Genomic DNA, 24,231 nt, shown 5'->3' with positions numbered 1-24,231 from the left:
CGTGCCACAACGAATAACGATCTCAAATCGACAACATCATCTGAAAAAAAAAAAGTCTATTAAATTGTTCAATCAATTAACTAATTAATAAAAAAATTTTACTACGAAAATTTTGCAAACGAAAACGAACGAAAATTACTAAAAGAAATTGTTGTATTTTTTTTTTTTTTTTTGAAAAAATTATTTAACTAATATTTATAAAGATAGAAAAAAAAAATTTATTTATATTTATTTAAATATATTTTATATTAATAAAAAAGTGTGTTAAAAAATTTTTATGTGAGTGGATTGAAAAGAGAAAATTGTGATAAATATATAAATTTAATTTTTAGAATTTTTTTAAATTGATAAAGTTTGAGTTAAATAATTGAAAAATGGTATTGAATAAAAAAGGTGGTCGAGTTAAGAAGAGAAGTACAGAAAATATTGTATCATCAAATGAAGAAACTGGTACAACAAAAACATCATCATCAGAAACAATAGTAACATCATCAAAATTTGTACAAGAAGCAAGTACAAGTGGTGAAATAGAAACTCATTCAAATACAATGGAAACAACAAGTGGTAGCCGTGAAATGATAATGGATTCAAAAGGTAATATTATTAAAATAATTGAAAGTGAACCAAAAATATTACGTCAAAGTGATTTAAAAAAACGTGAAAAAATTTTATCTGATAAATTAATAAATGATGAAAAAACACAAGCATTAATGAATGTAACATCAATTTGTGATAATAAAAAAGATAATATTGGTCAATTGATTAATAGTAAAAATAATAATATGGAAAAAACATCTGAGAGTCATTCAACTTCATCAAAATCAATTGTACAATCATCAACATCTTCATCATCGTCATCATCAACAGTTAAAGAGTCATCATCATCATGGAAAGATGGTAAAATGATTGACAATGATAAACCAACAATAAAAACATCATCAACATCATCTGAAAATTATCAATCAAGTAAATCAATGTCCGAGGGAATTTTAAAAGATGGTAAAATGTATATTGATACTGTTAATATTGATGAAACTAAAAATCGTACTGATGTAGATGGTAATGTTGTTACAAGTCGTGGTAAAAATATTTATACTGATAGTAAAGTTGAAGATTTTAATAAATATAAATGTATTAATGATGATAATGATAATAATCATGAAAAATGTGTACCATTATTAAAACCTGGACAATCAACATGGGATGGTAAATTTATTTATGAAAAACAAGATAAAAAAATAGCTAATCAAAATACAATTATAAAAAGTGATACAGAAAATATAAAAAATTCAACAGATTGTAATATTAAAACTAGCAGTAATATTAAAAAAATAATTCCATCATCATCATCAATGGATTCAAATGACGAGACTGATTATCATTGTGTTACAACAACAAGATATGTTAGACCAGGTGATTCAACATGGGACGGTGAATTTATAACAAATAAAAATATAAAAAAACAAGTAAATAATAAATTTGATAAACATCATGATAATGTTGAAATTCATGATATAAGTGAAGATCATGGAAGTGTTGAATCATCTACATATATTGTTGAGTATAAAGATACAAATGATGGTAATATTAGAACTGAAAAAATAACAACAATAACATCAGATATACCAGAAGATGATATAATAACAGTACCAAGAAATACAAGTACACCAAAACGTTTGGATAATTCAAGATATGATAAACCAGGTCAATCAACATGGGATGGACATTTTGTTAATGAAAAACCAATTGATGTAAGTGGTAAACCACCAAAATATCCAATAATATCAAAACGTTTATCAGATAAAAATATTAGCAATAAAACAATGATTGATATTCATGATGTTACTGATGATTATACAATTAATGATGCTGATATATCAACAACGTCATATGTCGTTGAAACATCAGCAAGTGAAACAAGTTTTACTGATAAAAAAGATTCAAGATCAACGTCATTGACTAAAGAAATAAATATACCAATATCACATGATAAAATTGATACTATTAAAAGACCAAGAGTTAGTGATACAACATTGGATATTAGTGAGTATGATGATTCATCTGATGTGATAAAAGAATCATTTGTTATTGAACAATCACGTGTACATGAAAGTTATCATGATTCATTGAATAATGATTTATCAAGTACATCTGTTGAGACAATAATTATTGTTGATGGTAAACCAGTTAGTAAAATAATTGATTACAGTGTTGAATCACCAAATTCAACAATTAAAAAAATTTCAACAAGAATTATACAAAAAGATAATGAAATAACTGAAATTGATAGAAATAAAAAATCTGATGAACGTGTTGGAAGACCAACAAAACCAGGTTCATCAACTTGGGATGGTTCTTTCACATATGAACAGCCTAAAAAACCATCAGTTAATGAGATGAGACCTCAAGATGTAACAACAACACAAAAATATATAAATGTTGAAAAAGACACAAAAATTCATTCAGATACAAATAAAAGAAGCTCAATTCATCTTGATTTTTCAGATAGAACTGATAGTACATTACATACAGATAGATATTCACCTGATAAATTATCTCAACAGCCAGAAGATAGAACAGCTCGTCCAACAAAACCAGGCTCATCAACTTGGGATGGTTCTTTTACTGTTGAAAAGCCACAAGAGCCAATCAAGTCTCCAAGTGATAAAAATAAACCAACAAAATCACCAGTTGATGATGATAAAAAGCCAAAATATCCATCAACTCGTATGACATCATCAGAAAAATTAATATCAGTTGAGAGAGATTCAAATGTATCAGATGTGACAAGTAAAACAACAATAAATATTAATGTTTTTGATAAAAATGATAAACCAAGTCAACCAGATAGATCATCTGTTGGTAGACGACCACAAAGTCCAGATAAAAATCTAGCTGATCGTACAATACGACCAACGAAACCAGGTTCATCAACTTGGGATGGCTCATTTACTTATGAAAAGCCTGAGCCACTGCCAAGGTCAACTACACAAAATCAGCCTATAGATAAATTACCTCGTGATGCTCCAAAATATCCTGGTGATTTGACTAAACGTGTTAATGATAACAACTCAGTTTCAACTACTGATAATTATTCTACTACTGTTACTAAATTTGTGAAAGTAAATTCATCTTCTACTTTGGATTCAACGAAATCTAATGTTTCAAATATTAAAAGTACACTTGTGCATGATATTCACGATGTTCAACGACCACTTGGACCAGGAAAAAAACCAGAGGATAGTAATGTACATCCAGATAGTTTAGATAAAGGTCCTCGTAGTCCAACTGATAAATCTATGCGACCAACAAAACCTGGATCTTCAACTTGGGATGGTTCTTTTACTTATGAAAAACCACAACAACCAAAAAAATCTGATACACCAAAATATCCATCAGATAAAATTACCCGTGACACTCCAACAAAACCTGGTGATGTTGACAGACGTCCAAATGATAAGACAACTATTTCTAGCAATGACCAGACAACGGATAAATATTCAACAAGTGTATCTAAATTTGTAACAGTAGAAAAATCTTCAACTATAGATTCTGATGTTTCAAATGAAACTAGTACACTTGTGTATGACGTTTCTGATGTAGAAAAACCCCTGGGGCCTGGAAAGAAACCAGAAAATTTAAAAAATAGACCACAGAGCCCAGAAGACAGAACAGCTCGTCCAACAAAACCAGGTTCATCAACTTGGGATGGTTCTTTTACTGTTGAAAAGCCACAAGAGCCAAACAAGTCTCCAGGTGATAAAAATAAACCAACAAAATCACCAGTTGATGATGATAAAAAGCCAAAATATCCATCAAGTCGTATGACATCATCAGAAAAATTAATATCAGTTGAGAGAGATTCAAATGTATCAGATGTGACAAGTAAAACAACAATAAATATTAATGTTTTTGATAAAAATGATAAACCAAGTCAACCAGATAGATCATCTGTTGATAGACGACCACAAAGTCCAGATAAAAATCCAGCTGATCGTACAGTACGACCAACAAAGCCAGGGTCATCAACTTGGGATGGTTCTTTTACTAATGAAAAGCCACAACAACCGAAAAAGTTTGATACACCAAAATATCCATCAGATAAAATTACCCGTGACACTCCAACAAAACCTGGTGATGTTGACAGACGTCCAAATGATAAGCCAACTATTTCTAGCATCGACCAGACAACAGATAAATATTCAACAAGTGTATCTAAATTTGTAACAGTCGAAAAATCTTCAACTATAGATTCTGATGTTTCAAATGAAACTAGTACACTTGTGTATGACGTTTCTGATGTAAAAAAACCCCTGGGGCCAGGTAAGAAACCAGAAAATTTAATAAATAGACCACAAAGTCCGGTAAAATCACCTCAAGGCATAGAGAAAGTGCCATCAAGTCCAGTAGACAGATCAGCACGCCCTACAAAACCAGGCTCGTCAACTTGGGACGGTTCTTTCACTTATGAAAAGCCACAACAACAAAAAAAACCTGACACGCCAAAAAAACCATCTGATAAATATCCTCGTGATACTTTTTCAAAGCCAAGTGATGTTAAGCATCCAAGGGATAATTATCCAGTTTCTAAAACTGATGATTATTCGACAACTGTTACAAAAGTAATTACTATTGAAACTTCAGATGATCAAAATATCACGAGTACACTTGTACATGACATCACAGATGTTAAAAAACCCTTGGGACCAGGAAAAAAACCAGAAACAATTACAAAACGACCACAGAGTCCTGAAAAAGTTCCTCGCAGTCCAACTGCTAAATCTATGCGTCCAACAAAACCAGGTTCATCAACTTGGGATGGTTCTTTTACTGTTGAAAAGCCACAAGAGCCAATCAAGTCTCCAAGTGATAAAAATAAACCAACAAAATCACCAGTTGATGATGATAAAAAGCCAAAATATCCATCAACTCGTATGACATCATCAGAAAAATTAATATCAGTTGAGAGGGATTCAAATGTGTCAGATGTGGCAAGTAAAACAACAATAAATATTAATGTTTTTGATAAAAATGATAAACCAAGTCAACCAGATAGATCATCTGTTGATAGACGACCACAAAGTCCAGATAAAAATCCAGCTGATCGTACAGTACGACCAACAAAGCCAGGTTCATCAACTTGGGATGGCTCATTTACTAATGAAAAACCACAACAACCTAAACAATCTGATACACCAAAATATCCATCAGATAAAATTACCCGTGACACTCCAAAAAAACCTGGTGATGTTGACAGACGTCCAGATGATAAAAATCCTGTCTCTTTGACTAATTTAACTACTGATGATTATTCAACAACAATAACAAAAATTATTAATGATGATACATCGTATATTATTGATTCTCAAATATCTGATACAACAAACATCACCAATAAAACTGTGCACAATGTAACACTCGTACAAACACCTGAAGAACCAGAAAAGAAACCAGAAAATATTAAAAAACATCCAGAGGGTCCTTGTAGTCCAACTGATAAATCTATGCGACCAACAAAACCTGGATCATCAACTTGGGATGGTTCTTTTACTTATGAAAAACCACAACAACCAAAAAAATCTGATACACCAAAATATCCATCAGATAAAATTACCCGTGACACTCCAACAAAACCTGGTGATGTTGACAGACGTCCAAATGATAAGCCAACTATTTCTAGCATCGATCAGACAACAGATAATTATTCAACAACAATTACAAAAAATATAAATATTGATACATCATCAACTGTTGATTTTAAAACATCTGATACATCAAATGTTGTCATTACAACATCAGTTAATGATATTACAGACGTTAAAAAACCATTGCAACCTGGTAAAAAGCCAGAAAATTTAAAAAATAGACCTCAAAGTCCAAGCAAATCATCAAGAGGACCTGAAAAATCACCTCAAAGTCCAACTGATAAATCTATGCGTCCAACAAAACCTGGATCTTCAACATGGGATGGTTCTTTTACATATGAAAAACCACAACAACAAAAAAAATCACCAGAAGAACCAGTCAACAAATCAGTTAAACCAATTGACCGAAAACCAAAAAAACCAACAGATTTAAAACCAGTACCATCTGATTCAACTGTTCGTAATATTATTAAAGACAATGTTTTTGATACAACATTTGTAACTGAAGTTGTTGAACAATCATTTGTCATTGATAAATCATCCAGTTTTACTGATATCATTCTTGATAATTATACAAGTGAATTCAAGGACACTCGTGATGTGGTGAGTTTCAAATAAAAATTAAATTAAACAAATAGTAATTTTTTTATGATAAATTTGGCGGTTATAATTATAATTTTAAATAAATATTATTCAATAAAACGACATAACTTGAATGAGTTTATTGTCAAGCTTTCACTTGGCTCCAAGGTTTTTTAAATACACATGGATCACACGGTTTAAAAATAAATCTGATCTAATGAGAATTATGCATCGTTGAGGTAAATACACATACAAGCAAAATTTATTGCCCGGAAATGTCATAACATTGCTATTATTCATTTTATTCATTTTATTATTCGAAATAACATACATTGTTTTTTTTTTTTCTTTATCTTTTCATTTTAAGTTCAAATTTTTTTTTTTCAACGCATGAGTTTTATATTTTTGTCAAGTATTAAATAGATATTTAAATTTTAATTTTTTTATTATTCGTAGAAGTGTTTCGATATTTAAACTATGATAAGTCAAGAATTTTTATTTTTAATTTATATCGACTTGTCAAGGCTAAGTCTATAGATAACACAAGTTTAATATTTTTTTTTTTTTTCATTTTTAGTTGCCTTATTTAGTCATGTCAATTTAAATCAATGACTAATATTTTTTAATTTTAAACATTTGATGATAAATGCGTTTTAAATATTTAAAAAAAAAATAATCTCATAAAATTTTTTTTTTTTAAATATTGATAAAACATTTTTTTAGATAAATAATTTATTAAAAAAATAAAAAAATCATTAATATATATTTTTAATAATAAAACAATATAAAAAAAAAAAAAAATTAATTATTTTTTTTTAATCAAACAATATATTTAAAATTTCCAAGAAATTAAATTTTAAAAATTAATAAAAAATTTTTCTCGATAAATTAAAAAAAAAAAAAATAATAATTAAAATATATTTTTAATATTTTTAATAAAACAAAAATTAATTATTTTTTTTAATCAAAATATTTAAAATTTCCAAGAATTTAAATTTTAATAAAATCATATTTTTTTCAAATTTAAATTTTATAATTAAAGTATTAGTCATATTATTTATATTTCCAATATGATGAAATAATAAATTGAAAAATGCAAATGAGTCTTACAGCTTGGCTGTATGATATTATTGTACTTAACACTGTACAGCTAAATATACAAATATAAAGCATTTGCATACACTTGTTTTAAATATTTTTTTGTACGACCGCGTTAGTCAATGATGTCATCGCGTGCCATAACTCCATTCAATTCCAGACAAATTGATTTCGAGGATTGACATAAATTTGTATAACGGCCTTGCATCATATCAATGAAGACAAAATTAAATTACATACACATCTTAAATATATTATTCAATAAAAATCGATTTTCTTGTTTAAAAAATTTACAAGCATGTGTAACGAGTTTACGAGGTCAAACTAAAATGAAAAAAAAACATAGCATAATTGACCATATCCTCGGACATGCGGACAAATCATGTGTTATATATTAACAAGTACATGACAGTATGTATTTTGTTGATCGATCAAAACACTTTAACATAGAAATTATATTTTTTTTTTTTTTTGCTAATCAAATATCAATAGATGACCTACATTAATATATAAGTTCAAGAACACTATTTTTTATTTCATTCACAAATGATAGAGATATGAAATAAAAAATAATCCAATTGAAAATAAATACTTTTTATTGTTATAGTATTCAAGTCAATTTCAAAATAAATTATACGCAATGTCTTGTGTAATCACGAAGGTCAATTGAACTGATTTAAATGAATAGTAAAAATAAAATGTTAAAAATTTTGTATCAACTTTATTTATTGGTACATTGAACCAAAAATTATAATTAGATACAAGTCTAAATATATTTTGTCAAGCATTTAAATTAAATAGGTAACAAGTAATTTTTTATTTTTAACAGAGAGATGTTATCGAGACAACAACAAAAGAATTTATTACCAATGAACAGGTGACTAGTATGGTGACGCAAGATGTCACTGATAAAACAATTATTGAAAAAATTGAATTACCAAAAGGACCAAATGATTCTTCATCAAAAAAACCATCATCACAAAAACCACGTGATGAAAAACAAAAATCAATTCCAGCTGCTGGTAAACCAAGTCGTCCACAACAAACAAATGAGCCTAAAAAAATTACAAATAATCGTCCAAAATCACCGGAAAAAATACAAGATAACGTGATACCAGAAAAATTAATTAAAAAACCAAATGAACGTTCAGTATCACCAGAAAAAAATAGACCAGCTGCTGGTAAACCAAGTAGAATACCTGAACGTCCTGATAAGAAAAAAACAACAGAAAAAAATGATAAAAAACCAAAACAAAATGATCAATCACCTGATTCACCTGATGATGCTCCTGATAAATCATTACCTGTTGATGTAATTAAAAATATTCCACCAAAAGAACAATGTATTTGTGAGCTTTGTACTTGTGGGTGAGTTGGTTAATTATTATTAATTTTTTTTCATTAACAAAATCAATTATTATTCATTTAAAATTATCATTAAATCATCTGGTACATTTTTTTAAACAAACTGGAACAAATTAAATTAACGTATTTAAAAAAATTCATATGAATTATCAGTGTTTAAAGCTTGATAAAATAATGACTCATGTGGGACACGAAACAGAGCCTTTTATGATATTAACATTCAGCTCACTGGTAACTGCCAGCTCAGTCTCTTCCTTATTCGTTTAAAGTATCAAGCATTTTATGACAACCTACGCTATTTTGTATGTTTCACGATAATCCATATGTCAATTTAATTCGTCACTTTAATTTTTTTGTTATTTATCATCAATCTTACTTGATAATTTTTTTATTTTTTTGGCCAAGGACATTTATTCAAATGAATTCAAGTTTCTCAATTCCTTTTTTGTTTTTGTGCTTGGACTTTCGATTGATTTAATGATTAACATTGAAAAATGTCGCGTTTAAAAATTTCTCTTAACATGATTATTGCAAAATTTATTTATCCAAATGTGGGATAAATAAGAGATATATATGTTTTAATTTTCGCAATTGTATATCGATTTCTAAGGGAATTTAATTGCATGGCATTGACTTGATATCAAACAAGTTTTCTCAATACGTATTTACACAATTAGGCAATAAATTATTACCATTTTTAGTTGTGTTTTGTTATAAATTTAAAATATATTTTTAATTTTGTTAATTGTGTTTTTATTTTTAGACGTCATCGTTGTCCTCACAATGAACCAGAAGAACACTTGGATATACCTCATGAGCCATTGATGGGAGTGTCATCATATCGCTCAGAATATGATGAAAAACATGTTGATCGTCGAACAAATTATTATCATGAAGATCATCTACATGTTGAAGGTGATTTTACTGGTGAACGTCGTACTGATTATACTGTAACAATTGGTGATCGTGCACCAGTTAAAAAACCACAAGATAATTTATATCCTGAGGGTGAAATTGATACTGTAACAACAAGTGAATTAGTTTTTACTGGAAAACCTGGTGAACGTCCAACTCCACATCGTCGAAATACATATACTAAAGTTGAAGGTGATTTTATCGATGTAACAACATCAAAAACAGAATTTATCGATCATCATAGTATTACAAAAAGCTGGGAGTGATGTTGATTCGTCCGAAAGGAATAACATTAGAAGGTGGAGAGGAGATTTTAGACCAGCTGAAATTTTTTCTAAATTATTAAAAGCTATTAAATTTTATTAATTTATGTTTTAATTATCAGGGAACTTCTCACACAAAAGAAGACTTCCATACGTACGATATCACAGAATTAGATCGACCGACTTATCGTCAACCATCGATAGATCAAACTGATCGATTTTACAGTCAAACAGATGTTACTAAAAATGAAACAACAACACACAAAGAATATACACAATTTGATAAATCAGATTATCAACAAACAACAATTGTACAAAGAGAGGATAACTTGAAAACTGAGGGACCATTTGAGGGTCGTCCCAAGGATGATTATACACCAAAAAGTATTGAACGTCCAAAAGCAATTCGTCCAAAAGATAATTTAAAACCAGAGGGAGTATTTGAGGGTAAACCTAGGGATGATTTTAAACCAACAACTGGTGATAGAGCTGATGTTAAAAAGCCAAAAGATAATTTAAAATCTGATGGGCCTTTTGAAGGACGTCCTAAAGACAAGTATACACCTGGTGAACGTAGAAGTCCTATAAGACATCCAGATAATTTACATCCAGAAGGTGACTTTGAACGACCAGAACATGAAAAGTTTAGACCAGCTGAAAGACCTGTAGTTAAAAAGCCTGAAGACAATCTTAAGCCTGAGGGTGAGTTTGAGCGTCCTCAACAAAAACCTGTAGGTCCAAGTGAACGTAGAAGTCCAATAAAACATCCAGATAATTTAAAAACAGAAGGTGAATTCGAGAGACCTGAGCATGAGGCATTTAGACCAGCTGAAAGACCAGTTGTTAAAAAACCACAAGATAATTTAAAACCTGAGGGTGATTTTGTACGTCCACAACAAAAACCAGTTGGTCCAAGTGAACGTAGAACTCCAATTAAACACCAGGATAATTTAAAACCTGAAGGGGACTTTGAGCGACCAGAACATGAAGAATTTAGACCAGCTGAAAGACCAGTTGTTAAAAAACCTAAAGATAATCTTAAACCAGAAGGTGAGTTTGAACGTCCACAGAAAAAACCAGTTGGTCCTAGTGAACGTCGTTCACCAATTAAACATGAAGATAATTTAAAACCTGAAGGAGATTTCGAACGACCAGAACATGAAAAATTCAGACCAGCTGAACGACCAGTTGTTAAAAAGCCCAAGGACAATCTCAAGCCTGAAGGTGATTTTGAGCGACCTGTAAAAAAACCTGTTGGTCCAGGTGAACGTGCATCAATTGTAAAACATCCAGACAATTTATTCCCAGAAGGAGAATTTCCAAATCGTGAAGAAAAACCATTTAAACCAGCTGAAAGACGTTCACCTATTAAACATTTAGATAATCTAAAACCTGAAGGTGATTTTGAGCGTCCAGATAAAAAACCTGTTGGTCCTAGTGAACGTCGAACTCCTATAAAACACCCTGATAATTTAAAACCAGAAGGTGATTTTGAACGTCCAGAGCATGAAGAATTTAGACCAGCTGAAAGACCAGTTGCTAAAAAGCCAAAGGATAATCTTAAATCTGAAGGTGATTTCGAGCGACCACATAAACAGCCAGTGGGTCCAAGTGAACGTAGAAGTCCAATAAAACATCCAGATAATTTAAAACCTGAAGGTGATTTTGAACGTCCTGAAGTAATTCCATATGGACCAGGTGAACGTGCACCTATTGTCAAACATCCAGACAATCTTTATCCTGAAGGTGATTTTCAAGATCGTGAACAAAAGCCATTTAAACCTGCTGAAATAAGAACACCAATTAAACATGCAGATAATTTGAAACCTGAAGGTGATTTTATACGACCAGAACATAAAGAATTTAAACCAGCTGAGAGACCAGTAGCCAAAAAGCCACAAGACAATTTGAAACCTGAGGGTGAGTTTGAACGTCCACAAAATAAACCAGTAGGTCCAAGTGAACGTAGAAGTCCAATAAAACATCAAGATAATTTGAAGCCTGAGGGTGATTTCGTACGACCTGAGCATGAAGCTTTTAGACCAGCAGAAAGGCCAATTGTTAAGAAACCAAAAGACAATTTAAAACCTGAAGGAGACTTTGAACGTCCTGTGAAAAAACCAGTTGGTCCCAGTGAACGTCGTTCACCAATAAAACATGAAGATAATTTAAAACCCGAAGGTGATTTTGAGAGACCAGATCATGAAGAATTTCGTCCATCTGAAAAAGTTGTTGTCAAAAAACCAAAAGATAATCTTAAACCTGAAGGAGAGTTTGAGAGACCACACAAAAAACCAGTTGGTCCAAGTGAGCGCCGTTCACCAATTAAACATGACGATAATTTAAAACCAGAAGGTGATTTTGTACGTCCAGAGAAAAAACCTGTGGGTCCAAGTGAACGTAGAACTCCAATAAAACATGAAGATAATTTAAAACCTGAGGGTGATTTTGAGAGACCTGAACAAGAAGAATTTAGACCAGCAGAAAGACCAATTGTTAAAAAACCCAAGGATAATTTAAAACCTGAAGGAGACTTTGTACGTCCTGTGAAAAAAACAGTTGGCCCAAGTGAACGTAGAACTCCAATTAAACACCAGGATAATTTGAAACCTGAAGGAGACTTTGAGCGACCGGAACATGAAGAATTTAGACCAGCTGAAAGACGCGTAGTTGTTAAACCACAAGACAACCTGACAACTGAGGGTGAAATTGAAACATATAGATCGAGAGATGACTATACTGATTTTGTCCATCGTGAACGAGTTGAAATTACAAAATATCAAGATAATTTATATATGGAAGGTGAATTTATTGACACAAGAACTCGAGATGATTTTAAAGTTGTTCGAGGTGAACGTGTTGATATTATACGTCACCCAGATAATTTAAAACCAGAAGGAGAATTCGAACGTCCGCAACATAAACCAGTTGGTCCTGCTGAACGTCGTACACCTATTAAACATCCTGATAATTTAAAAACAGAAGGTGAATTTGAGAGACCTGAGCATGAAGCATTTAGACCTGCAGAAAGGCCAATTGTTAAAAAACCCAAGGATAATTTAAAACCTGAGGGTGAGTTTGAACGTCCACAACATAAACCAGTGGGTCCAAGTGAACGTCGTTCACCAATTAAACATCAAGATAATCTAAAACCAGAGGGTGATTTCGAAAGACCGGAACATGAGGCATTTAGACCAGCAGAAAGACCAGTTGTTAAAAAGCCCAAAGATAACTTGAAACCCGAGGGAGAGTTTGAACGTCCACAGAAAAAACCAGTTGGTCCAAGTGAACGTCGTTCACCAATAAAACATGAAGATAACTTAAAACCTGAAGGTGAGTTTGAACGGCCAAAAGAAGTACAATATGGTCCTGGAGAGCGTGCACCGATTGTCAAACATCCTGACAATTTATATCCTGAAGGTGACTTCCAAGAACGAGAACACAAACCGTTTAAACCAGCTGAAAAAAGATCGCCCATCAAGCACTCTGATAATTTGAGACCTGAAGGTGATTTCGTGCGACCAGAGCATACAGAATTTAAACCAGCTGACAGACCAATTGTCAAGAAACCTAAAGACAATTTAAAACCAGAAGGTGATTTTGAACGCCCACAACAAAAACCAGTAGGGCCAAGTGAACGTAGAAGTCCAATAAAACATCCAGATAATTTAAAAACAGAAGGTGATTTCGTACGTCCAGAACATGAAGAATTTAGACCAGCTGAAAGACCAGTTGTTAAAAAACCACAAGATAATTTGAAGCCTGAAGGTGATTTTGAACGTCCACAACAAAAACCCGTGGGACCAAGTGAACGTAGAAGTCCAATAAAACATCCAGATAATTTAAAAACAGAAGGTAAATTCGAGAGACCTGAGCATGAGGCATTTAGACCAGCTGAAAGACCAATTGTCAAGAAACCACAAGATAATTTAAAACCTGAGGGTGATTTTGTACGCCCACAACAAAAACCAGTTGGCCCGAGTGAACGTAGAACTCCAATTAAACACCAGGATAATTTAAAACCTGAAGGGGACTTTGAGCGACCAGAACATGAAGAATTTAGACCAGCTGAAAGACCAGTTGTTAAAAAACCTAAAGACAATTTGAAACCAGAAGGTGAGTTTGAACGTCCACAACAAAAACCAGTTGGTCCTAGTGAACGTCGTTCACCAATTAAACACCAGGATAATTTAAAACCTGAAGGGGACTTTGAACGACCAGAACATGAAGAATTTAAACCAGCTGAAAGACGTGTAGTTGTTAAACCACAAGACAACCTGACAACTGAAGGTGAAATTGAAACATATAGATCGAGAGATGACTATACTGACTTTGTCCATCGTGAACGAGTTGAAATTACAAAATATCAAGATAATTTATATATGGAAGGTGAATTTATTGACACAAGAACTCGAGATGATTTTAAAGTTGTTCGAGGTGAACGTGTTGATATTATACGTCATCCAGATAATTTAAAACCAGAAGGAGAATTTGAACGTCCACAACATAAACCAGTTGGTCCTGCTGAACGTCGTACACCAATAAAACATCCTGATAATTTAAAAACAGAAGGTGAATTCGAGAGACCTGGGCATGAAGCATTTAGACCTGCAGAAAGGCCAATTGTTAAAAAACCCAAGGATAATTTAAAACCTGAGGGTGACTTTGAACGTCCACAACATAAACCAGTAGGTCCAAGTGAACGTCGTTCACCAATTAAACATCAAGATAATCTAAAACCAGAGGGTGATTTCGAAAGACCGGAACATGAGGCATTTAGACCAGCAGAAAGACCAGTTGTTAAAAAGCCCAAAGATAACTTGAAACCAGAGGGAGAGTTTGAACGTCCACAGAAAAAACCAGTTGGTCCAAGTGAACGTCGTTCACCAATAAAACATGAAGATAACTTAAAACCTGAAGGTGAGTTTGAACGGCCAAAAGAAGTACAATATGGTCCTGGAGAGCGTGCACCGATTGTCAAACATCCTGACAATTTATATCCTGAAGGAGACTTCCAAGAACGAGAACACGCACCATTTAAACCAGCTGAAAGAAGATCACCCATCAAGCACTCTGACAATTTAAGACCTGAAGGTGATTTTGTGAGACCAGAGCATACAGAATTTAAACCAGCAGAAAGGCCAATTGTCATTAAACCAAAAGACAATCTTAAGCCCGAGGGTGACTTCCAACGTCCACAACAAAAACCAGTTGGTCCAAGTGAACGTAGAAATCCAATAAAACATCAAGATAACTTGAGACCTGAAGGTGATTTTGTACGTCCTGAACATGAAGAATTTAAACCAGCTGAGAGACCAGTAGCTAAAAAGCCACAAGATAATTTAAAACCTGAAGGTGACTTTGAACGTCCAGAAAAGAAAAAACCAACTGGCCCAGCAGAACGTAGAAGTCCTATTAAACATGCTGACAATTTGAAGCCTGAAGGAGATTTCGTCAGAAAACCACAAGAACAAGCACCGAAAAAAGGTGATAGAGCTGATATTAAAAGACCAAAAGATAATCTTAAACCTGAGGGTGACTTTGAACGTCCACAAAAGAAACCAGCGGGTCCTGGCGAACGTAGAACTCCAATTAAACACCAAGATAATTTAAAAACAGAAGGTGATTTTGTTAGACCAGAACATGAAGAATTTAGACCAGCTGAAAGACCTGTTGTTGTCAAACCACACGATAATTTGACAACTGAGGGTGAGTTTGAAGTTTATAGATCTCGTGATGACTATAGTAATATTCTTCATCGTGAACGTGTAGAAATTAAAAAATACGAAGATAATTTACATATGGAGGGTGAGTTTATTGACACAAGAACACGAGATGATTTTAAAATTGTTAGAGGTGAACGTGCTGATATTGTACGTCATCCAGATAATTTAAAACCAGAAGGAGAATTTGAAAGACCTACTTGTAAATCTGTTGGTCCAGCTGAACGTCGTCAGCCAATAAAACATCCTGATAATTTAAAACCTGAAGGTGAATTTGTGAAAAAACCAAAAGAAGAAGCACCAAAGAAAGGTGATCGTGCTGATATTAAAAAGCCTAAAGATAATCTTAAAACTGAGGGCAAATTTGAACGTCCAGAAAAGTCACCTGTTGGTCCTGGTGAAAGAAGATCACCAATAAAACATCCAGATAATTTAAGAACAGAAGGTGATTTTGTACGTCCAGAACATGAAGAATTTAGACCAGCTGAAAGACCAGTTGTTAAAAAACCTAAAGACAATCTTAAACCAGAAGGTGATTTTGAACGTCCACAAAATAAACCAGTTGGTCCTAGTGAACGTCGTTCACCAATAAAACACGAGGATAATCTTCATCCAGAAGGTGATTTTGTTGGTCGTCCAAAGGATGATTATTCACCTAAGAAAACTGAGCGTCCAGTTCAAAAGAAACCCAAGGATAATTTAAAACCCGAAGGAACATTTGAAGGTCGTCCAAAGAATGACTACAAACCTACACGAGGTGAACGATCAGAAATTGTTGTACATCGTGACAATTTAAAAATGGAAGGAGACTTTGATACTTATCGATCACGAGATGATTATCGTACAGTTAAAAATATTGAACGTGTGGATATAATAAAAACAGAAGACAATTTAAGAATTGAGGGTGAATTTATTGACATTCGTCGTCGTGATGATTACAACATTACTCGTGGTGAACGTACAGAAATTGTGAGACACGAAGATAATATTCATCTTGAAGGTGACTTTGAACGTCCAACATGTTCACCAGTTGGACCTGCTGAAAGAAGACAACCAATAAGACATCCAGATAATTTAAAACCTGAAGGTGAATTTGTTCGTCCAGAACAAAAAGGTTTTCATCCAGCAGAAAAACCAATTGTTAAAAAACCAAAAGATAATCTTAAACCAGAAGGTGATTTTGAACGTCCTGATAAAAAATCAGTTGGTCCTGGTGAACGTAGATCTCCAATAAAACATCCGGATAATTTAAAACCTGAAGGTGATTTTATTGGTCGACCAAGACCTGAGACTCCAAAACGTGGTGATCGTGCTGATGTTAAAAAACCAAAAGATAATCTTCATCCTGAGGGTGACTTTGAGCGTTATAGTCCTGACAGACATGGACCTGGTGAACGTAGAACACCAATAAAACATCCAGATAATTTGAGACCTGAGGGTGATTTTGAAAAACGTTCACCAACTAATGTTGGACCAGCTGAACGAAGAACTCCAATTCGTCATGAAGATAATTTACGACCAGAAGGTGACATGCAAGTTAGTCCAACATCTCGTGATGATTATCGAAGAGTTACAAATGACAATAAAATTGAAATTAAACGTCATGAGGATAATTTACGAATGGAAGGAGAAATTGAAATTCATCGTAGTCGTGATGACTATAAAAAAGTCACTAAAATTGAAAGAATTGATATTAAAAAAAGAGAAGATAATCTCAGAGTTGAGGGTGATTTTGTTGATATACAAAGAAGAAATGATTATACTTATGTTATTGGTGAAAGATCAACAGTTAAAAAACATCCAGATAATTTACGTCCTGAGGGTGAATTTGATAGACCTGAAAGAAGACCAATTGGACCAGGTGAAAGAAGATCACCAATAAAACACGATGATAATCTTCGACCAGAGGGTGATTTTATTGGTCGTCCTAAGAATGATTATGGTCCAGGAAAAATTGATAAAACTGAAATTGTAAAACGTGAAGATAATTTAAAAATAAGTGGTGATTTTTATGGTAGTAGTTCACAAAAATCAACTCATACAATTGTCAAAGGTGAAAGAGCTGAAATAAAAAGACATGAGGATAATTTAAAAATAAGTACTGATAGTTTAGATACAAGAACAACAAGTAATGATTCATATTCACCAAGTAAAAGAGATTCACATTCAACTGGTGGACCAATAAATAAACGTCGTCATACTGAATCAACAATATCTCTTGGTGATGATAATAATACAAATCAAAGAAATTATAATACATATACTAAAAAATCATCAAAAGATATTGTACAAAATGAAAATAAAAAATACATAACATCAGATAAAAAAATATTAAATGATGGTACAATTGTATCAACAACAAAAACAGCAACAACAAGTGGTCAACGTATATCAACTGCAAATCAAGCATATAATCAACATCATACAACACATTCACAAATCATTGAAAGTAATGATAGAAGATCAATGTCACCAAGAAATTCAATTCAATCAATACCTGAAAATTCATCAACTCATCATCATTCACAAATTGTACGTGATGATTCAAGACACACTGATAGAAATTCATTAACTCAAGATAATCAAAGATATAATCAAAGAATTGATAAACATCAGCAACAATCATCAACTTCACGTCGTGATTTTAATCATGAACATTTAGATAATCGTCAATCAAATCGTCAACAACAACAAACAGTTACAAGACACTCATTAAATGGTCAAACAAGTACAGAATTTAAACAAGCAATGAATGAAACAGTTATTGATAAAGTTAATATGGAAACAATAAAATCAAATCATCATAGAAAAAATATAATATCATCATCATCAACTGATGTTAATAATTCTGTTTTACATCGTCGTAGTGTTGCATCTTCAAATGAAGCACTTCATACAATATCATCAACAGCAGCAGCACAAAAAAAAAGTATATCAAATATTGCTGAAAGTGGACAGTATATATCAAATTCATCACAAAGTTCAGATCGTAAAAGTTTAACATCAATTCATCGTAATACAAAAGATGTTAATACATATGGAACATCAACATTATCATATGATAGACCACAACGTATTATTAGAAAAGATAATTTAACTGTTGGTGGTAAATTTTATTCAAATAATGAAGCAAAATCATATGGTAATTTTACGGGACAAAGAGTTGAACGTGTTCATCGTCAATCAAATGTATCACATATTAGTCTTGGTGATAGTAGTAATGTAACATCTAGCATGTATAAAAAAGAATATATTCCACGTGTTAGAGGACCATGTCCAGCTGCATTACTTGAAGCTAAACAAGCACCATTTAAACATACACGTGATACACCTAAACATAAATTTTACATGCCACTTGTTACAAACTAAGATATCATTTTTAATTTTATATTAACAACAAGTCCAATTGGATATTGTGATATATCAATTTTGTATCATTATTTTACTTTTTATCTTTATCAATTATTTTTTTTAAGGATCATAGATGTACTACAAGTCTTTGATGTTTATTGTTTTTAACTTTTTTAATTTTCTATATATGTCTTGAAGTATCAAGTTACTCATGATCACTTGAAGCTACCATTCAATTATAATTTAATCTAACAAATTAAATACATATATTTTATATTATTTACTAATTTTTTTTTCTTTCATTTATACAACAATTTATTGTTAAATGTATTTATTCCATTTATCATATATAAGAATTTTAAATAAACATTTATATTATTTGATTAATGTGATTTTCTTTTAAATAAAGATATATTTATCATTTCAAATTTTGTTTGATTTTTTATTTTAATTTTTAGTCATTATTTTGTTTATTGTTTTATGACTTTATTTTTCAGAAATATTCATTTATCATTAGAAAAATCATTCAAGAGTTCAATGGAAATATTCACAAATATGAGAATATTTATTATCCAATTGATCAATCGTTTTAATTATTAAAATGCAATTGTTAAATGATTAAACTCGAGTGTGTATATATCAATGTATACATTTTACAAGAGATTATAAATTTTTTATTTGTTATACAAACATTAATTGTAAATAATTTTATAATATCATTTACAAACTGGCATTGTATTTAAATAAATTTATTTTCATATCTCAATTCATGTGTATATCAAGTTTATGTAATTTTGAAAAGAAAAATAAAAAACAATTTTTAGATTGAAAAGTTGGAGCTCGTATTATCAATTATTATTATCATTTAGATTATTTTTTTTCTTTCATTAAAGTAATGTACAATTATAATAGAAATAAATTTTTTATATATTGGTATTCGTTAGAAAACATCGAAAATAAAATAGACTTTTTTCTCGAGAGAAAAACTACGAGGATCTCAACGTACTTTTTCGAAATCTTAGCAAATGTACTCCATTGATAAAAACATACAATAAATAAGAAAAAAATTACTATTAATATTATTTATTTCATTATTAACAATATTTTTTATTTAAATAATTTTATTTTTTTGTTGTAAATATTTATTTTTATTTTAACGATTAATTATTAATATTAATATTTAATTGATTGAAAATAAAATAGAAATAATTATAAATAATATAAAAATAATTAAATTAAATTTCAAATTAGTTGTAATTGAGACAAATTTAATTTAAAAATTTGAAAAATCTTTTTTTTATATTTTTTTATTTGAATCAATTTACACGTTCTATTGTTTTTTTTTTCTTTTTATAATTGACAGGTTAAATAAGTTAAAATAAATAAATCATGATGGAATTTTAATCATTGACATTTGAAATTTAAAAACTAATTAAAATGATTAAAAAAATAATTGACCTGTTAATGATACAGGCACAATGAAGACGTTACAATTTTTTGTAAATTTGATAATTATTTTATCGACAATTAGCTCAATCAAATGTAAAGCTAAAAATTTACGGTATGTTGTAAACAATATGAAAATATATAATTTTTTGATTAATTTAATGTGTATAATTAAAGGTCAGAAAGTCATTATGAATTGATGGAAAAATCAGAAAGAAAACCAGGTGAGCCATTGATACTGAGACAAAAAAGAGTTATTAAATTTGAGGATCTTCCTTTGAATGTTAAAAAAAGACTAGTTGAAAATTTAAATTCAATAAATGATTATGAGGATAATGATGCTGATGATAGTGATACGGAAAATGATGTTGAAGAGAAAACGATATTAAAAAGAGAAATTGATATTGATCAAAATGAAGAAAGAGAAAAACGTGATGAAAAAAAAATGAAAAATCTTGAAATAGCTAAATCAGAGCTTGAAAAAATTGAAAAAAATGTTGAAAATGAAATATTAAATCTTGTAAAACGTTCAAAAAAATCTAAAGATGTTTTATTAAATAATAATTCAAAGCGTCAAGTTGAAAATCCAATTGGTATTACATCTGAATCACAACCAAGACTACTAAAAATTAAAGTTGAAACAGTTGAATTTGATCAAAATACAAATGATGATAATAGCCAAAATAATGACAGTGATAAATTTAAAAAAAATACATTAAAAAAATATGATAATGCTGGAAGAAGACAAACATATGATATGAAAAATACCAATCAAAATGAAAAAGATATTGAGAATAAAATTAAAAAAAGAATTGAAATGATTAGGGATCTAGTAAAACGTGAACTTGAAGAAAAAAATAAACTAAAACAAATTGAAATAAATAATGCAAAATTTGATGAATTACAAGAATCAATTGGTAATAATAATCCTGATTATTTTGATGATAAAATAATTGAAAAAAGAAATATAAAAATTGAAGAAAATAATACAAGAAATAAACGTAAAAAAATTATTAAAAAATCAATTTTAATACCTGAAAGAGCACAAGTTAAAATTGAAGATAAATTATCACCAGATTTAGAAGTTGATCCAAGGTTGAGTTTCAGTGAGGTAAATTATATTTAAATAATTAAAAAATAAATTTATTATTTTAATAAATAAATAATTAAAAATTGATAAAAAAAAAAAAATAAACATTTTAAACAGGCAAACAAATATTATCGTAGTTCCAGAGATGTTGGTGATAATCATGGCAGTATTGATGTTAAAAATGATCAACAGATAAATCTCAATCATGCTGATCATCGAAATTTTTTATTTCCTGGACAATCAAACAATCGACAAAGAAGAGGAATGTCATCTAGTAATAATAAATTATCAAAAAATCATGGAAAATTTGATAAACATAAACGCCAAGTAAACATAAATACATTTTGAAATTTAAAAGATAAAAAAAAAAAGAAAATTGTTTACTTAATTTAAAATAAAAACTAAATTAAATTAATTATTTGCTTTAGCAAAAAAATCAAAGACATGAAAGAGCAGCTGATGAAATATTAAATGATAATTCAGCTGATTCAGTTGCTGAATCTGATGGACTTGTTGATGCATCAAATTCACAAGATATTAGTCCTCAACTTGTTCCTGAATATAAAGAAGCATTTGGTGGTTTACCATCTGATCCTAATTCCGATTTTTTTCGCTATAAAAGAATAAAAAGAGATAAATATTTATAAAATAATTTTAATAATAATTATAATAAAACTCAAGTATTTTTTTTTTAATATTTAATATTCATTTTTTTAACTAAAATTTTTATTAAATCGATTAAACTATACAGCAATCGATTTTTTTCATTTTTTTTTTTCATAGTATAATTTGATATTTAACGACAATATTTAATAGAGCTTGATTATTTACAAAATTTTCTAAAAAACATTGGATTTTATTTTTAAACTCTTATTAATACTAAAAATTTATTAAATCACCAATTATTTCTCATCTTGAAGTATTTATTTTAAAAAAAAAAAAATGAAGCAAACAAGGAGAGATTTTAATCTGGCGTGTTTTTTCGTGTGCTAATTTTGTTTTTAGTATTCAGTTACAATCTATTTTACTCTTTTATTATTTTGACCTCTTTTTTTTTTAAAGTTTTACTCAGTCAAATTACATAATTGTACTTCTTGATAATTTTTTTTTTCTTAGTCTTTATTTAATTTTTAAAGTTACATCTTGTTTTGATGATTATTTTTTTTTTTAAACATTTATTTTCCTTTCATTTTATGATTTTTTTTTTGTGCGCGTTTAAAATTTGTCGTATGGTTTTAATTTTATTTTTCATATTTATCTTCATTTAACTTCCATTCGAGCATTAATCTAATAAATGTATAAACTATTATATTACACAATGTGTGAATGACATATTATTTACAACTTTTTATCTGAAAAGAATGAGGGATTTTTATTTTTTTTTCCATTTAAAAAGAGACGACAGATAATTATTATTTTAGAGAGCTATAAATGGTACAACAGATATACATTTTTAGTGTATATTTAATTATTAAAAAGTATTGTTTTATTGACGCAATAAATTTATTATTATTATTTTATTTTTTCAATCCATAAAGATATCTTTGAAAAATTTATTTTATGCTTTGTTACTGATGTCAACATCAAATATTAAAATGCAAGAAAAACTTGAAAAAAAATTATTTATATTAATTGTTTTTTTTATTTTAAATAATTATTTTTCTGTCTATTGTTTTAATTATTTTTTTTTATAATTTTATTTAATTTTCATTCACGTTTTAACGGAATTTTAATAAAAATTTTTTATATTTATTTAAAGGCATAATTTCAATCGACATACGCTTGATGTTTTTCTAACTTTTTTCATTTTTAAATTGAACTTTTTTCTATTGTTTTTGACAAAAAATTTGATAAAACATATTTAATTTATTTTATGGCAATTTTTTGACAAGTAATATATATATTTTTTTTTGTTTGGCATTTTTTTTTTTTAACTTTTTCTTTACCTTCATGACCGATTAATAACTATTTACAATAAATTACAAATTTTTAATTTTTTTTCTATGAAAAAAAAAAATGAAATTATGTAAAATATAAAAAAAAAAAATTATATTTTTGTTTATTAATTAATTTAATCTCTTTTTTTTCAGCTAAAGAGATATTTTAGTATTTAATTTTTACATTTTTTCGAGTGTCTTTTCAAAGTTATTATAAAATAAAGAAGAAAAAATGATTTAAAAAAAAATACACATTTATATTTTTTGAAGAATAAATACTTGTCTCTACATTTTGTGAATTTTTTTGATAAAACAATGAAAACGACTAGTGTTTCATGACTCTTTAGCACTCATACCAGTGAGATAAATAATTAATATATTTCATTTTCTAAATGTTTCTAAATTCTGAAGTAGGCAGTAAATAAAATAAATAAATTTTTCAAATGATAATCAAAGGCACATTTATAATGAAATAAACAAAAAAAAAAAAGTAAAAACATTTTTTTCTATTTGAATTAAACAAGTGTAATAATAAATGAGTCCTATATTTTTTTTTTTCATACCAAAATTATCAAGAATAATATAATTTTGAATATATAAAATGTATTTTAAATAATAACAGCTTAATTGTTGTACGTTTATTAAATTAAGTACTAATTTTTGTAAAAAATAAAAAAATAAATTAAATAATAAAAGAAAATTAAAATAAAAACTGCATGAATTATTAGCATGTCTTTTTTTTTTTTTTTTATTTTAAAATCAATCGCAGAATTGTTTCCTCTTGGCACCTTGTTTTTTTTTATAATAAACATTTTT

At 29.4% G+C, this 24,231-nt stretch overlaps 2 protein-coding genes across 2 annotated transcripts; both read left to right on the top strand.

The window, feature by feature from the left end:
* LOC122851718 (titin) lies at positions 1 to 19,061 on the top strand. Its single transcript, XM_044151133.1, is given in 4 exon segments — positions 1 to 6,248; positions 8,155 to 8,693; positions 9,454 to 9,860; positions 9,911 to 19,061. Coding segments are annotated over 4 exon segments (15,870 nt in total). The 5' UTR covers positions 1 to 374; the 3' UTR covers positions 18,961 to 19,061.
* A 1,233-nt stretch (positions 19,062 to 20,294) lies between these two features.
* Positions 20,295 to 22,894, top strand: LOC122851696 (MATH and LRR domain-containing protein PFE0570w-like). Its single transcript, XM_044151098.1, has 4 exons — positions 20,295 to 20,503; positions 20,566 to 21,499; positions 21,596 to 21,805; positions 21,907 to 22,894. Exons 1-4 carry the CDS (start codon positions 20,421 to 20,423, stop codon positions 22,123 to 22,125), a joined length of 1,446 nt encoding a protein of 481 aa, XP_044007033.1. The 5' UTR covers positions 20,295 to 20,420; the 3' UTR covers positions 22,126 to 22,894.
* The last annotated feature ends 1,337 nt before the right edge of the window (positions 22,895 to 24,231 follow it).

Source organism: Aphidius gifuensis, linkage group LG3, assembly GCF_014905175.1.
Source record: "Aphidius gifuensis isolate YNYX2018 linkage group LG3, ASM1490517v1, whole genome shotgun sequence".
Lineage (NCBI taxonomy): Eukaryota > Metazoa > Arthropoda > Insecta > Hymenoptera > Braconidae > Aphidius > Aphidius gifuensis.
Note: the sequence above shows the minus strand (reverse complement) of the source record. Positions and strands in the feature narration are given on the sequence as shown.